Source organism: Syngnathus leptorhynchus, chromosome 13 (assembly GCF_054491065.1).
Source record: "Syngnathus leptorhynchus isolate UIUO chromosome 13, UIUO_Slep, whole genome shotgun sequence".
Classification (NCBI taxonomy): Eukaryota; Metazoa; Chordata; class Actinopteri; order Syngnathiformes; family Syngnathidae; genus Syngnathus; species Syngnathus leptorhynchus.
The window spans coordinates 9,198,443-9,214,564 of NC_141207.1; the positions used below are offsets into that span (position 1 = coordinate 9,198,443).

Sequence of the window (16,122 nt, forward strand, 5' to 3'; positions counted from 1 at the left end):
CGGTAAATAATGTTTAATGTACAACACCGCTACCTGCTGGTGTAGATAGGGAGTCTGCTCAATCGACAGCCTGGAAAATACAGTACATACTGCATAAAAACGCGATTTTTAATTAATTCAACTATTTATATATCACTTCAACAATGAGAGCTGTGACAGGGTGCGTAATGAAAAGCAAAAATAATTAAAATAATACAATCAGAAATAAGATTGAAGTCCTGAATGAACGCATGTACATGTTGTGAAATGGCGTCGTAAATCAACTGTCTGCCAGCAAATATTAGCTGATCCGAAAACCGATCATTTCTCGAGACAGTTATGCCTGAACTCGGCCGAAGACGTCATCTTGTGGACCCATAACACAGTTGATGCTTCTCAGGGAATTGCGTAGCTGCCAGCAAGTTGGGTGGCATTTCCGATCGCACCAAAGTTCTGGCCCTGTTTCGGGCTCTGGCTTCTTTTCTGGCCTCTGATCTTTCCTTTTCTTTCTCGAGATACTTTCTTCTTCTGTCCGGGTCGGCGTCACGACGTTGCCGATATCTCCTTTGTATCTCGGCTTTGGTTGGTGCCGTCCCTTGAAAAAGACAATTCAATAAATTCCCTTAGACTCTTTAATTGGGGGTCCATAATACGGTATTTCTCTCTGAATCTTTTACCGTAAAACGAGCAGGGAAAAGTATTTTGCAACCCCAACCTCCGCCTAAATACATGCGTATTAGCATGCGTCAACTCGTGTAACTCTTGACGGAGTGTCGCAGAGCAAGGAAACGGTTTCTCTCCAACGTGTTTAATGTGGATGTGATGTGTTGAATCACTTTTAGACTACTCGTTAGTCTCCAGAGATTCTCTGGTGTCGTCACTACTGTGTCACAAGAGTGTTTGAGAATCTGGTAGTAAAGCAAAGTTACCTGCTCGTCGTGGTTTAATTGATTCTGTTATGTGTTGTCTGTGTTTCTCACTTGGACCTTGATGAAGCCTTGTTGACTGACCTTCACCCTCTTCACTCTTTACATGGACAGCTGCCAGCGAGTTGGGTGGCATTTGCAATCGCACCAAAGTTCTGGCCCTGTTTCGGGCTCTGGCTTGTTTTCTGGCCTCTGATCGTTCCTTTTCTTTCTCGAGATACTTTTTTCTTCTGTCCGGGTCAGCGTCACGACGTTGCCGATATCTCCTTTGTATCTCGGCTTTTTTCGATGGTGTCCCTTGAAAAAGACAATTCGATAAATTCCCTTAGACTCTTTAATTGGTGGTCCATAATACGGTATTTCTCAGGGAAAAGTATTTTTCAACCTCAACCTTCGCCTAAATACATGCGTATTAGCATGTGTCGACTCGTGTAACGCTTGACGGAGTGTCGCAAACAGAGCAAGGAAACGGTTTCTCTCCACCGTGTTTAATGTCGATGTGATGTGTTGTATCACTTTTAGACCGTTCGTTAGTCTCCAGAGATTCTCTGGTGTCGTCACTACTGTCACGAGAGTGTGTTTGAATCTGATAGTGAAGCAAAGTTACCTGCTCGTGAACGTCGTTGTTTAACTGATTCTGTTGTCCTGTGCTGTCTGTGCTTCTCACTTGGACCTTGATGAAGCCTTGTTGACTGACCTTCACCCTCTTCACTCTTTACATGGACACCAGTCAGTGCGATTGTGATCATATCAGCCTCTTCTAGCGCCCCATTCGGACTGCTCCACGTGTGCTTTGGTTCCTGCTTTACAATGGAAGTGCACTCCAGCTCTTTCTCATGATACATCAACATTTGCTGAAAACCTGGATGACACTCCTCCTCCTCCTCCTCCTCCTCCTCCTCTTTAATGTGGGAGGGCTCTATTGGAGCCTCATGGTGCTGCTCAGAGGGAACCTCATCCTGACTCTCCCCCAACACCTTCAGCATGTCTGCACCACACAAGAAAACACACACAGTACTAGAAGCAGTATATCAAAGGAACATGCTACGAAAAGACTACATTGTATGCGTGGTCATGTTTTCATGCTGGTTAGTGAAAAATATCTCAATCAAAAAATACTGAAGGGAAGGGGATAACTATACAAACCTGCTTCATGTGATGAAACGTGAAGCTTGAGAACAGCTTCATTCTCTTCTTCGCCACGACAAAGCTCCTCTTGAAACTCCGCAATGGTCCTCTCAAGCAGTTCAAATATCTCTTCAATGGCCACGTCTAGTCGCTGCTTCACCAACCTTCTCAGAAGTCGGATTTTACACATTTTTAATATGATGACGCTTCCTCGCTGCTAAGCTAGTGTCTCCGTCCCTGTAGCTAGCAAGCTAAAATGTCAAAGTCTACTTTGACGAGTTCATTTTGAAAGGATGCAAAAGTGTGACCAAAAAAACTAGTGTGCTAACGTTAGCAAAAAGTTAAAAAGCCAGTGTTTTTGTAATAACACGCTGCTCAGAGTCGGCAAAGTACTGCTCTCTAGTACCGCTCTCTTTCTACTTCTTGAGTTTGATTAGAAGATAGCAAACAGCTTTTGGGGGCATTACCGCCCCCTGTAGGACATAATTGAAATCACATGTAAGACAAAAAGTCAACTTTTGTGTGGTGTGGTGTCTATGTGGTTTTTGCTAGATTTCTTTTTTGTGTGTCTTTATTTACTTTTTCTCGGAGTCATTCTTGGGGATTGTAGTTTTTCTGGTTGTGTGGCGTAACCTTTGACTTGTGGTGTGCTGTGATTTGATTGGTCAAAAGTTCATAGCGCACGTCTCTACTCCGCCTTTCAGTCTGGATTAAAATTGTCAATGCGCGGTCCAGGTCCAGTGGAGACTTCAACGCAGTCGGAACTCTTCTGTCGGGGTTGACCATCACAAGGGGACGAGCACGAGCAACAGGTAAAATCATCCATTTTCCATTTTAAAGTTCGGTTTTACTTATTTAAACTGGCCTTTTAACATTGAGCAGCCATGTTGCTAAAGTCACTAAAGTGACGTCACGTGACTGAGTCCTAAATGTCTCACTTGTGTCAAATGTTAGCACCGTGTAAGAGATTGTGATGAATTGTTTTTGCTGAATAATGTCTGACCAATGTACTAATTTTTCCTGCGTTCGTCATCTAGGGTAAAGTTCGTCATCAACAAAGTGAAAGAAGTCAGCTGCCTTGTCACCAATACGGTAACACTGCGCCCTCTTCGGGGAACTATTTGACATACAAAAGTGATGAAATCGTTACCCGTGGGACTAATATAACATTTTTTTCTGTTTATCCAAATGTATTTGTAGAGTAACTATGTACATAGTGTGAGTGTTCTGAATGTTTTTATGACAGGTTGACTTGGTTCAATATCAATTGGGAAACAATAGTTTAGATAATGGACGGTATTTATGCTGTTTTTCAATATGACACTATACTTTACTACTATGGGTATCAGTTCTTGCTGATATGCTAGTTGGGTCATAGATATCAAAGGTCATTTTAACACCGCAGTTTTTCTATGTAGCTAATTAAAAAAAAAAAAAACAGAAACAGGTCAAATTTGGTTTCATTTGAGTTTGCTTGGTTGTAGTAGTTTCTGCGCTAACAGCCTTCCCATCAAACATGAGCACGGTTTCTCTCAAATTCCTTTCAAGGTATTTTTATCAGGAAGTCGCACTTGTAATAAAACTTGTGATCAGGCAGGGCCTGTTGAAACTTGTTGCTCAACCTAGATGTTGCAACAAAATCATGTTTTACTGTCATAGTGCACTAGACGACGACAGCGACAGCAGGCAATTTCACCTTTGACCACAATGACGGAGCGCAATTGCAATTTATGGGGTAATCGGGCACTTTTCACGTGGCACATTAGTTTACCGAGGTGTTCCTATCTTAAGCAAAGCTGCTGTTATCGAATGATCACATATAGTGGTGGATGGCCGGAAGTTATTTATCACCTAATCACTTGTATGAACTTACTTCCAGATATCATTTTTCTCGTCAGATTGAAATCGCAACAATGGCGGACCACGAGAAGACCAATGAGGCTGAAGCTGCAGCTAATGGGGAGCAACAGGTAAGGTGTACCGTGACCTAAAACAATTTAAGATGCCTCCGGCGCTCTCTAATCGTATTTATTATTTTCAGAATGTTGTTTCTCGCGTAAGCAACCTACCACTGGTGAGTTCGGCTTGCGGCGCAGTCTGCAACGCCTACGCCAGCACCAAAGACAGCGTGCCCATGCTGAAGGGAGTGATGGATGTGGCCGAAAGCGGCGTCCGAACCCTCGGGGCGGCCGCCGCCACGGGATCCAAGCCTCTTTTGAACATCATCGAACCGCAACGTAGGTCTAGAGTAAAATCAAGGAAATAAAAAAAATATATATAAAAGCAAAATGTCACGTGTACTCTTCGTAGTGGCCACAGTGAATGAATACGCCATGAAAGGGCTGGACAAGGTGGAGGAGAAGCTGCCCATTCTTCAGCAGCCAGCAGAAAAGGTCACAACGAAGGAAGCTATTTTGGGATTTGATGGAATCTTCGAGGCTTCGTAGCGAGAACCTGACTTTAACCTGTGTGATTTCAAACCGTTTTCTATCAGGTAGTGTCAGATACACTCGGGATGGTGTGCCAGTCGGTGACGGGTGCCAAAGACGCCGTGGTGGGGGCGGTGATGGGCAGCGTGGAGAAGACGCGGGCGGCTGTCAGCGGAGGCATCAGCACCGTGATGGGCACCGGCGTTGGCCAGATGGTCAGCAACGGCGTGGGGCTGGCCCTCACCCGCTCCGAGGACTGGGTGGAGCAGAACCTGCCGCTCACTGAGAGAGAGCTGGGTAGGTCGCTCGAAAACTATCACTGAATGGATTCTGGTCATTACTACGTTTGGTAATCTCCCTAAATCTTGTTCAGCCGCTGTGGCCGAGCCCGCCACGTATCAGGTGACCGCCTCGTCGGCCACCCCCAGCTACTTTGTCCGTCTGGGCAACCTCTCTGCCAAAGTGCAAGAGCGAGCCCTCCAGCAATCTCTGGTTCGCGCGCGGCAAGCTCGAGACGCCACGCACGCGGCTGTGACCCAGATGACCAGTACTCTGGATTTGCTGGAGACCGCCCGCACTGGCATGACCTCAGGCAGCAACCAACTAGGGGGCGCCATAGAGCAGTTGCAGCAGCGCTGGACTGAGTGGAGTCAGAAGCAACCTGGAGGCGGGCAAGCCGAATCTGAAGGGAGCCAGAATGAGGCCGAGGTTATTTACAATATTGAATCTATCGATAAAAATCAACACAGGTTGCCTTGTATATTGATTGTCCTTTTCCGCAGCGGTTGGAACTGCGCGTGCTCTCCATGGTGCGAGGTCTGAGCGAGCAGCTGCGCTCGGCAAGCTCCAACGTGGTGTCGAGCGCTCAGGGTCTGCCGGGGGCCGTGCAGGAGCAGCTAGGCAGAGCCCGGCGTTCGGCCGACGAGCTTCAGGCCTCTCTGTTGGACACCAGCGCCCTCACGCCACTCCTCCTGGAAAGGAGCCGCCACCACTTGACCCAAGTACCAGTTCCCCCGCGGCATCTGTTGATGACAGGCCGGACTGTGGCGTGTGTGATATGTAATGGGAATATTTTTTTGGGGTTTGTAGGTTCAGCAGTCTCTGGATGGCGTCACAGAGTACTTGCTCAACAACACACCGCTCAACTGGCTGGTGGGACCCTTTGCCCCCACGGTCGCCGAGAGGATGGCGGTAGAGACGCAGCCGGCCGGAACGCCGCTCCAGCACATTTCAAATGCTTCTTAGTCATGTTTTTGCATTTTCAATCATTGTATTCCATATCTGCAAATAGTGAAAGACATTAGTTGTAATAACGCCTATAATATTGAATTGTCAGTATTAGTCAATACTAGTTGTACCCCAACACATTGTAATGAGATTAAATGCCTTAAAATAAATATAGATGGATTTCAAATCAATGAATCGGGGTTGCAGAGATGAGTGAACTACAGTGAAGTCTGCCTAATTCACAAACACCCCAAAATACCCTGGCCAAAGATTTATAATTGCTTTATTACCAACTATAGTTTGAGGAGCAGTGACATGCCAATTTGCTAGCTATGCACTGAATTTAGTAAATACATTTGTAGATTTGTAGTCTTCAAATGTTGATAGTACTGCACTTTATAATAAAAACAATTTTCTGCTTTTCGATTTGAAGTGTCCTTGTAAGTTGATAAGAGCACACTTTGTAACCTTGTTTTATGCTCTTTTTGATTTCAGTATTATGTTTATGATGTGAATAAATGTTAGTCAAGGAGCAGAATGTTTTTGCCGTGAAGTGTACGGTGGTTTACTTTTGTGTTGCTGGGAGATGACGTCATGCTGGTCGTTTCCAATGTCGGGAGCTCGCGCACTACCGTAGGAGGCCGCTCGGCGCACAACTTCTCCCGACAAAAATTCAACCCTAAGGTCTTCGACAGCCGCCGGTACCGTGACGCCCAGGTAGCCGCAGTCCTCCTTGACCCGCACAACAAAGTACTGGTTCGGCGTGAGCGTTTGTTTGCTTGATATGAACCGCGGACCTTGATGAGATCTGGCCGCTTACATTAGCATCCAAGCTAACGCTAGCCAGCGGCTAACATTCGGCTTTTGTTCGATTTTCGACTCAAGGGGATTTTATTGAGATCGTTTTTCTTACTGTCGCCATTTATCCGCGATTAGACTTCACCGAGTGACAGATAAGATTGAAAATGAGATTTTTGTTTGTTTGGCGAGGCTTGTTTGCTTTGTGCTATGTTCCCCACAGCTCGACAATTGTTTCCTCGCCCGACTCAACTGAAAGCGCTCATTCACACTGCCTCGTTTGAAAAAGCACATTTTATTTGTAACCTTTTTTTTCCTGTTCATTTTAGAAGGCTGTTAAAAAAATGGCTGTGTTGCTTTTGCTGTGTTGTTTTCGAGAGCCCTAAAGCGACACCGTTAACAGTTTTCCCCGAATTGACTCGCTATTTTTACGTTTTTAATGGGTTAGACAGTGAAATCTAAACATCTTGAGGCGTTTACTTTAAGAAAACAAGACAGTATATGATTAATGATTCCTTATAAAGCACTCGATTCATAAGCTCCCAGATACCGAACACTTCATGCAGACTAACTGTGTCGTTTGAGTTCAAATGAGTGCACAAACTTTACACTTTAAGTGAATTCTAACAGTTTTACATGACGGATAAAAAAAAAAAAGACGATAACATTTTCGTTTCGAACACACACCCATTTGTAGCCACTTCTACTGGCTAATGTTGAATTCCGATAAGAGAGCAGATTTGGGACTAATCCCAACTGTTTTACTTACCGATAAACAAATAATACAACCACTTGTCGATTCATTAAATTCGCTGATTGTGGACTTGATGAGCGAATTATATCTAGATAAATGAATAAATTAGTCGCGAATATTTAGTCGTCGTCTTGGTTCGAAAGTAGCCGATAATACGAGCCCTGCACTTTTCAATTAGAGTCGATTTACGTTCTGTTTAATTCACGGCCCTTTATTCGTTTGAATCAGAAGCCTCGTACTTTGTAGCGAGGCAACGACGTGCTCATTTTCAGGCAGGTTCGAGTTTGCTCTCGGCTTAAATAAAACGTGCCGACTACCCGCAAAAAAAAACACCAAAAAAACACCACAACTCGTTGCGTGTTGGTGACGCCATTCGGCAACTCTTAGTGGCTGTTCGGTTTAGTTTTTTTCTTGCTTCGAGTGAACTGTATGATAAAGTACGGGGCCCGGATGACACAGAGAAACGAGGTCATAAGTGCGAACGTGTGGAGTGAGCGACAGGACCCTTGACGTCCCCTAGCACAGCCGCACAACAGCGTTCACATGCGTCTTGTGTCGTGAGTGAGCTAGGGCATGTCAATAAGCAGTGCAAACCTCATTCTGGCATACATGTTGTCAAATTTGCATGGCTTGCGATGTAAACAGGGTCCAATTGGAAACTTTCACAATATAGAGACCCCCAACCAAACACACACACTAAGCCAAGTGGACTTTGGAGATGTTTGTGTTCAACAACTCCACAGCCCACTCTCCTCATTCCTTCACTCAACGTTGAGCATCTTGACCAACCCGCCGCCCTCTCTCAGGAAGATCCAGTCCCACCCCCCCTCACCCTCTCTGTTGGAGCATGGCTCAGGAGACCAATCAGACCCAGGTGCCGATGCTTTGCACGATGGGATGCGGTTTCTACGGTAACCCCCGCAACAACGGCATGTGCTCGGTCTGCTACAAGGAACACCTACAGAGACAACAGGGAGGGGGGAGATCCAGTCCTCCCGGGGAGAAAGGTAGGAAGAATGCCTTGGGAGTCAGCCCACAGCAGGGGTGTCAAACGTACTGGCCAGAACTAGCCTGTCTTTTAGCTAATTTTGTCCACCGAAGGGCTAACTGTCACTTTAATGATATTTTCAGGAGAAAATGAATTTAAAATGCTCTGCCACTGCCACCTTTGCATTGCACAGCAGCGACATCGCCGTCGGGGATGCCGGGGCCCAGTGATGTCGTTCCAGAGAGCACAGTCCCGGTCCCTGGCGCGGAGGCTCCGACGCGGACGTCACCTGACGAACCAACATCCAGGTAGGAATGCAATCATCTTTGTTGATTTGACACCAAAATGCCTCTGCAAGTTGTGCGTCGTGTTGTGTTCATGCATGCAGCGTCAGTCCTGGCTCAGCCAGTCCAGTAACTCAACAGATGACGGCCATGAGCATCTCTCAGGACTCGGGCGCCGTCGATTCAGATCGAGTTGATGCCGACGATGCCGAAGAGGAGGAATCGTCCGGCACCTCAGGTGGACGTGTGATAGCGCCAAAGTATTGAATCGGACTTCCGAGTAATGACAATTGGCTTTTTGTTCTTCGACAGAGCTAGCAGGAGAAGCCGCGCAGACCTCTGACGGTGAGCAGACTCCCGATAAAAACAAGAAAAAGAACCGCTGCTTTTCTTGCCGGAAGAAAGTTGGCCTCACCGGTAAGACCGCACTTTTTTTTTTTTTGCACCGCTGGTGGGGCAATAGACGGAAAAAGCCTCACCGTGTGCTTTTTTTCCCGCGCCTCAGGTTTCGACTGCCGCTGCGGCAACCTGTTTTGTGCCATCCACCGTTACTCCGACAAGCATGACTGTCCCTACGATTACCGGAGCGCCGCCGCTGCCCGCATACGCAAGGAGAACCCCATCGTGGTGGCCGAGAAAATCCAAAAGTTATGAAGACTCGAGGACGACGACGGCGCGCACGCCTCTCTTGACAATTGGCAACAACGGTGACCCCCGATATCACGGCTCCATTCGTTCATGGTGATCTTAAGCCAGGGGGAGAGGCGGGGCGATGCGCTGGCATCCGCTGTCCAGACACTTTCCCTCCCTTACTAGCATCTCCACTAGTGACTGAGTGTTTTCTGTACGATTGTGTTTGTATGAGAGTGTGCGTGCGGGAGAAGAGCAGCGGGGGCCGGGACACGCTGCGCTGCGGTGGGGTGGGCAGGTCGTGCGGGATTTTTCCTTTTTATTTCTCATGCCAACCTGGTGAAGAACAAAGAATGGATCATGAGGTGGAATCCCCACTGACTTGGTGATGGGTGAAAGGGCTTCAGAGTCGCATCTCCGCTCTTAGATATGATGTCAATTTCTCCGTCAACCCCCCCCCCCCTTTCTGACTTTCTCAATCACCACATTTTGGACTTTGTCAGCAATTTCCAGCAGCGTCTCTCTTTGATATATTGACTTCTATCGGGTGCATGAGGGGTAACTTGACTTAACTTGAGTGATTGAATGTTTTTTTTTCCCTGTTTTAATGAGCGTATGACTTCAAAAGATCTATATTAATATATTGTAGTTAGCTTGTGTGATTGCATTCTATTTATTTTTTATCATTTTGGTGGGTCGGCTGGAGGATTGGCAGCAGGTGTGGGCAAATCGCAAAAGTTTTGAACTTAAAATTCCATCTTGATTTGACAGTATTGCGGGGGGGAGAGCATAAAGCCGTTTGTATCGCTCAAAGAAAAAGGTAATTGCGACTGATTTTGGAAATGGAAGCGACTTTGGGCCTCTTTCACACTTCTGCACCTTTATTTTTGTACAACGGGCTGTTCTTTAAAATTCACAACAGGTGACGCGTCGACATTTAAGGACATCGACTTCCATGCCTTTCTGCGATTTTGTCGACGAGTCACAGAAAGACATAGATGTGGACCGGAGGTGAAACAATCCATGATCAAAATAATTGATGATTTTTCATAATCTGTTAATTGTTTGGAATTTCAGCTTGTCAACAGCAAATATTTTCCAATTTGTCAATCAAAATAAAACATTTGCTTTTACTCGGGAAAAAAAAAAAATACATTTTTTCTATAACTAACTGAATTTTTATTTGTTTTCTGCACTATCAATTTAAAATCTATTTTTTAATAGAGATGGAAAAGCATTTTTTAATCAGTTTTATTAACTTGACAAAATATCAACAGATTAAATGAAAAATTGTCCCAAATAGAAAAGAAATTCAATGCAGTATGTGTGAAAGAGGCATTTAGCATGCCTGCTCAGTTTTGTTCTGTGTCTGGGGTCGATTTCACTTTCAACTTGGATGATATTATTATTATTGAGGTTTTTTTTTGGGTGAGCACTGCGTGAAGCTCCCTGACGCTCCAAGCACCAGCAGACCACTGACACGTGCTGAATGAAAACTGACCCGGCTGGCAAAAACAAAAGCTACAAATAGGCTACTCATGAAATGTTAGTGATCTTTAAAAATGGAATTTCAAACAAATCTAAAATACACTGACCTTTACGGCATTGAACATTCAAGTCTAAAAATGCCCATTTTAAGATTCGCTCTAAAGGTTACGGTGCATTTTTTTTTTTTTGCTTTCTTGTGGAGATTTCACCCCAAGGCCTCATATGCCAAAGTATTTGTGAATAGTCTCCGTGTGTGCTTGTACAACCAAGTAGCCCCTCCCCTAAGCTGCTTCTTGAAAGATAGATCATGATAATATGCATGTGTGGTGCCTAACATACATGTTAGATTTTTGTAGCCACACAGCAGTAGCACAATGCATGGCTGCAAACTGGAGGTACCGTTAACAACTGCCCCCCCCCCCCCCAATGTAAATACTGCTCTTGCAATTCCCGGATAATATCCTACCACTCTTCTACAAAACAAAACAATTATTTCCTACAGGCCACGTGATAGTATCCTCCATCCATGCTTTTACTCCATTTGTAGCGGAGGGATTGGGAAAAGGGGAATTGATTGGGGGGGGGCAGTTTTTCTAGACTAAATAACATTTGAGGGACCAGCCCAATCTGCTGTTGTTGGAGACAGCAAAAGTGTCACATTTAGATTCCTTTTTGGGGCCCCTTCCAAGTTAAGATATAGGAAACGCTTTCAACTGTGGTGGATGTTTTCTCCTTTTTTTTTCCGCCCAAATAAAGAGTTGATTGAATGTAAACCAATACAGTTTATAGCTGAATCATTCTAAGCGCTGATATCGACTGAGCACAGTAACTGTTACTCTCTTTTCTTTACTTTAAAATTGTATTTTAATGTCTTCATCACACAGCCGGCGTAAATTAGTGATAACAGAACGTGAGAACTGAGGACGCATGAAAATAACTTCATTTATTTTGCCTGATGGAAAAGAGCTGAACTAATGGACATCATCTTGCGTTTTCCCAGAGTGCTAGTTGTCCCTTTTTTGGCACCCCAGCCAGAGCACCTTTCTCCCCCCTCCAGAAATACCACCAGGTATCTTTTCTTTTTTTTATTTTACAGATTTAGGATTGTGTGACTTGTTCAAGTACAAAACAATAAATCACAAAGTTTATTTTAAATGAGTTGTGCTTGTTTTCATTGATGCTGCTGCTTAAGTGTGCCCTAGTTTCACAGATGTTATCTTTTCAACCCAAATAGAACTTTTTTCCCCTAAAAGTGCCTCATTTAAATGAGTTCTTTAGAGTGTAGACATTTGAAAAAGTTAAAAGGACAATAAACATCAAATATTGAATCATTTAAATTATGTTGATTAAAAATGGAATTATGAATTTACAATTCAAATACGACTTATTTTATGAACTGTAATTTTATATTTTAATTTTCCCCTTCATGTATTTTTTTTTTTTAATGCATATTTTCCACGCAGCCTGTTTGGTGGGTTTCACGCGTATCGTTCTACGTCACATCCGGTCAGCTGTCATTTCCGGATGCGGCAAACCTGGCAAAACACGGCACGAACGAACGAACATGGATTAAAAACCAGAATTCCGAGACAGGAGGAGACGCCGGGGTTGCAAAGACATTCAAGAAGACACAGAGATACGCTTTGGACTCTGCGTTTTTGCCTGTTTTGATTTGTCTCCATGGGAACATATTTTTGTCTGTTATAAACCGGTTGATTGTTTTCTTTTTTTTTTTTGCTACTTAGCGCCGAGGTCGGTTAGCATTAGCTGGCACGAGGACAACAAATCAGCATTATCCGGGCTCCTCCATTGTGACGTCACCGGCACGAAGGATCTAAAAATTACGCTGCTTTATTGATCCAAACTTGAATTCTTTCTTGAATTGTGGAAGCCCTTTAAGCAGCTCGTTTAGTTCTCGACAAAATGGATGAGAGCAGCAGGACTTGAGTCCAACTTATGCGGTGAATAATTGTTTCCACGTCGTCTTGTGTCGCTGAAGGGGAATTCGGGAAGGAGACGTCTCTTGTTTGCGGCATTATTTTCATTTAGTTTATGCAAAGAGACTCAACTGAACAGGTAAGTCCACATTTCCACAAGTGCCAAATAGACAGCTTTCATTAAAACTCATTTTAGATGGTACAATAAATACTTCCTTCTTGTACGCAGTAGTTCTTTTGGCTTACTTTTAATTAATATATTTTATTAAACCACGTATTGTAGAGGCAGTGGTGGGAAATAACCTAAGGGACAACCTATAAACCAGACACAATCAGCTCTTAAAATTGGCAAAATGGGTAGATTTTCTTATTAATTGATTATCATAATTTTATTCAGGCAACTATTGAAAATGGCATTTGCCTTAAAAATCCATATTGGCTGGGCTCTAGAAGTAGTCAAGTACAAATATTTGTGTTATAAGTACTCAAGAAGATATAAATAGCTAGTACAAATACTTTTCTGTCCTAGCTTCTTGATCTTGCATATTTGAGCCGAATCAAGTCAAAATCAGAACGCACAAAGTTCAACTCTTCCGATTTGAGCCAGGGGCGATGCGTTCTAACAATATTTCCCCACAGTGAAGGATGAATGGCCTCTCCGTCAGCGAACTGTGCGGTCTTTTTTGCTGCCCACCATGCCCCAGCCGCATCGCCGCCAAGCTGGCCTTTCTGCCGCCGGAGCCCACGTACGCCTTCATCCCCGATCCGGAGCAGAGCTCGGACGAGTCTGCGTCGGGCAGGACGTCCAGCCTGCGCACTCGAGGCGGCGGTGGCGCCTCCGTGGCCGAGGGCGCCTCGCCGCCCTCATCTGAGAAAAAATGGCGGCTCCACCTGACAGAGCGCGCCGAGTTTCAGTACACACAGCGGGAGCTGGACAGCGTGGAGGTCACATTCGCTCAGTCAAGCCGAGGGAACAAAATCGGCTGCATGTACATCCGCTGCGTTCCTAATTCGAGGCACGTTCAAGCAAAGCCTCGCCGTTTTCATCAGGCCTGATACGGTGGCAGTTCTTGTAACGGTTATTTTGTGCGGCAGGTTCACAGTGCTGTTTTCCCACGGCAACGCGGTGGACCTGGGCCAGATGAGTAGCTTCTACATCGGCCTGGGCACGCGCATCAACTGCAACATCTTTTCCTACGACTACTCTGGCTACGGCGTCAGCACCGGCAAGCCCACAGAGAAGGACCTCTACGCCGACATCGACGCCGCCTGGCAGACCCTTCGCACCGGGTAACGTTCAAACCCAAAGAAGTGGCCATTGGGAATTTCCAAAACATTTATTCATTATGGCCAACATGACAGTTGAGCGGGTTGGGTCTCATCTCTCAGGTACGGTGTCAACCCCGAGAGCATCATCCTGTACGGCCAGAGCATCGGTACGGTTCCCACCGTGGACCTGGCGTCCCGGTACGAGTGCGCCGCCGTGGTCCTACACTCGCCGCTCACGTCGGGCATGAGGGTAGCCTTCCCCGACACCAAGAAGACTTATTGCTTCGACGCCTTCCTCAAGTAAGTCTCGACAGACACGCATTCTTTATCCTCTGCAATGAACAACGATGGGCCGAAGGTGTAGCATAATGTTCATTCAACCGGAGCACGAAATCATGACGCGCAAAAAACTGCGCCGTGTGTCTCGGCAGCATCGAGAAAGTGTCCAAAATCACGTCGCCCGTGCTGGTCATTCACGGCACCGAGGACGAGGTGATTGACTTCTCGCACGGCCTGACGCTGTTCGAGCTGTGCCCCAAGGCCGTGGAGCCGCTGTGGGTGGAGGGGGCGGGGCACAACGACATCGAACTCTACTCTCAGTACCTGGAGCGCCTGCGACGCTTCATCGGACACGAGCTCGCCTGAGGCCGCCCCACTACCAGCTGCTGCTGCAAAAGGGACTATGTCGGTACCTTGACTTACCTGCTGTTAATTGATTGATTGATTTAGTTTTGTATTTTTTTTATTTATTTTCGCTTCAGATGCGCCGCTAGACTGTCAAAACACAAATGCAAAATGATCATACTACTCACGACTTCTTTTTTTTATTTCAATAGGGAAACTTGACGCAATGTTTAATTGGGACAAATTAGCCTCGTAAGTCAAGGTACCACTGTCTACACTTTTTTTTTTTAAGGGATTTTAACAAATAAGAACTGTTTAGTAAAATGACAAATATTTTCCTTGCTCAGGTTATCCTGTTTTTTGAAGATGTCAAATGGAAGTGTCTGGTCAGCTACTTGAGTGCTTCCCAACCTTTATTGAGCAAAGGTGCATATTTTACACGAGAAATATCTCAACACAAAAACCAGACACAAATTTCACAACAAAAGGAAGTAAACGATGATCTCAACTTAGAAAATTACTGAAAGCTGCTCCAATATTATGAATGACAACAGATTGATACTGCCATCTAGCGGGAGAGCATTGAATTGTGGCACTACACGTCACTGGCATCAAGAGATGAACATGGTTTTGTGGCACATCGTGGTTGGGAATCACCGGTCTACCTCAAAGCCCTGTTTTTGTTTTTGAGTCTTATTCAAACCAAAAAAAAAAAAAAAAAAATGTTTTCACTCTTTTCAAGTCGATGCGCTGTTTGATTTCATTTGCAAATGTGAATGAAGAAATTTCTGCACCATTTTGTCCACCCTTTGAATGTGCTGCTTGATTTGTTTGCAATATCTTGTACATATTCTTTTTTTTTTCTTCCAGGCTTTCATTATGTATGAACCAAAGTTATTATGTTCTTCACTAATCCATTCACCTGACTAAACTTGATTCTTTTGGTTTGGCTAGAAACTTAATTCTATTGTGTCTGCTTTCCGACGTGAAGTTTAATAAATAAGCTAATGAAGGAGTCTCTTGATTCACTCTGCTACATTTCTTCCTCAATGCCTTGCACCTTATCCTTCAATATTTACATATAAATAATACGTTTACAATCTGTACATTGTTTGTCATCACCGTAAAATTAGGTACACCATAGAGCCGATCAATGCATTTTTAAGCGCAAAGTTGACTGCACGCATCCAACTTAACATAATGTAGGGCTGCACATACCTGGGCGTTGATGTTCTGGCTCTTCGGATGATCCTCGCATCTTCAGTTCCAAACGAGGAATAAAACCATTTATCCATAAGGTGGCAGAGCAGCAGAAGCGTCCAACATACCCGCCACCAACGGTCTAAAATCTTTTGCCTTATCCCACGAGCAACACCTGAGTTCATCACTACATTGATTATCTACTGTTAACCTTTGACAACTTGGCGCCCCTAGTGGTAAGAGCTTTAAATCCAGTATTATTAAAGTCAAAGTCACCAAAGTCTGCAAAATAAATGAGACACTGTTCTGACATCGAGTAAGACAGAAGACAACAGAACACGTCTAATATTGATAATGAATAATTTATTTGTTCAGGTAGAGGTGGAGGCATCTTTGGCAATGATTTTGCATCCAAGTGCTGCAAAGGCGAGTCCAACTTTAAAACAGATTATTTGCACTTG

General features: G+C 44.8%; 4 protein-coding genes across 10 annotated transcripts; 3 read left to right on the forward strand and 1 right to left on the reverse strand.

The window, feature by feature from the left end:
* Positions 1 to 137: 137 nt before the first annotated feature.
* Positions 138 to 3,330, reverse strand: LOC147047553 (uncharacterized). 3 transcript variants are annotated; one of them, XM_085928966.1, is made up of 4 exons: positions 2,052 to 3,330; positions 1,513 to 1,893; positions 909 to 1,202; positions 138 to 574 (listed from the first exon to the last, which is right to left on the reverse strand). In XM_085928966.1, exons 1-4 carry the CDS (start codon positions 2,221 to 2,223, stop codon positions 342 to 344), a joined length of 1,080 nt encoding a protein of 359 aa, XP_085785092.1. In that variant the 5' UTR covers positions 2,224 to 3,330; the 3' UTR covers positions 138 to 341. The 3 variants fall into 3 exon arrangements, with proteins under 3 accessions (XP_085785092.1, XP_085785093.1, XP_085785094.1); XM_085928967.1 differs by having other exon boundaries at positions 140 to 574; positions 960 to 1,202; positions 2,052 to 3,326; XM_085928968.1 differs by having other exon boundaries at positions 147 to 574; positions 990 to 1,202; positions 2,052 to 3,305.
* plin3 (perilipin 3) lies at positions 2,699 to 6,115 on the forward strand. 2 transcript variants are annotated; one of them, XM_085928954.1, is made up of 9 exons: positions 2,699 to 2,845; positions 3,071 to 3,125; positions 3,913 to 4,003; positions 4,075 to 4,270; positions 4,344 to 4,426; positions 4,528 to 4,759; positions 4,836 to 5,170; positions 5,245 to 5,463; positions 5,552 to 6,115. In XM_085928954.1, exons 3-9 carry the CDS (start codon positions 3,947 to 3,949, stop codon positions 5,705 to 5,707), a joined length of 1,278 nt encoding a protein of 425 aa, XP_085785080.1. In that variant the 5' UTR covers positions 2,699 to 2,845; positions 3,071 to 3,125; positions 3,913 to 3,946; the 3' UTR covers positions 5,708 to 6,115. The 2 variants fall into 2 exon arrangements, with proteins under 2 accessions (XP_085785080.1, XP_085785079.1); XM_085928953.1 differs by having other exon boundaries at positions 3,932 to 4,003.
* A 103-nt stretch (positions 6,116 to 6,218) lies between these two features.
* Positions 6,219 to 11,766, forward strand: LOC147047555 (AN1-type zinc finger protein 6). Its single transcript, XM_085928992.1, has 6 exons — positions 6,219 to 6,406; positions 8,048 to 8,248; positions 8,423 to 8,537; positions 8,618 to 8,751; positions 8,826 to 8,930; positions 9,019 to 11,766. Exons 2-6 carry the CDS (start codon positions 8,089 to 8,091, stop codon positions 9,165 to 9,167), a joined length of 663 nt encoding a protein of 220 aa, XP_085785118.1. The 5' UTR covers positions 6,219 to 6,406; positions 8,048 to 8,088; the 3' UTR covers positions 9,168 to 11,766.
* Positions 11,767 to 12,100: 334 nt separating this feature from the next.
* abhd17ab (abhydrolase domain containing 17A, depalmitoylase b) lies at positions 12,101 to 15,471 on the forward strand. 4 transcript variants are annotated; one of them, XR_015068035.1, is made up of 7 exons: positions 12,101 to 12,707; positions 13,208 to 13,584; positions 13,664 to 13,858; positions 13,958 to 14,137; positions 14,269 to 14,521; positions 14,674 to 14,723; positions 14,809 to 15,471. XR_015068035.1 is itself a non-coding variant. In XM_085928972.1 (6 exons), exons 2-5 carry the CDS (start codon positions 13,214 to 13,216, stop codon positions 14,480 to 14,482), a joined length of 960 nt encoding a protein of 319 aa, XP_085785098.1. In that variant the 5' UTR covers positions 12,101 to 12,707; positions 13,208 to 13,213; the 3' UTR covers positions 14,483 to 14,521; positions 14,674 to 15,471. The 4 variants fall into 4 exon arrangements, 2 of the variants coding, with proteins under 2 accessions (XP_085785098.1, XP_085785097.1); XR_015068034.1 differs by having other exon boundaries at positions 14,269 to 14,723; XM_085928972.1 differs by having other exon boundaries at positions 14,674 to 15,471.
* The last annotated feature ends 651 nt before the right edge of the window (positions 15,472 to 16,122 follow it).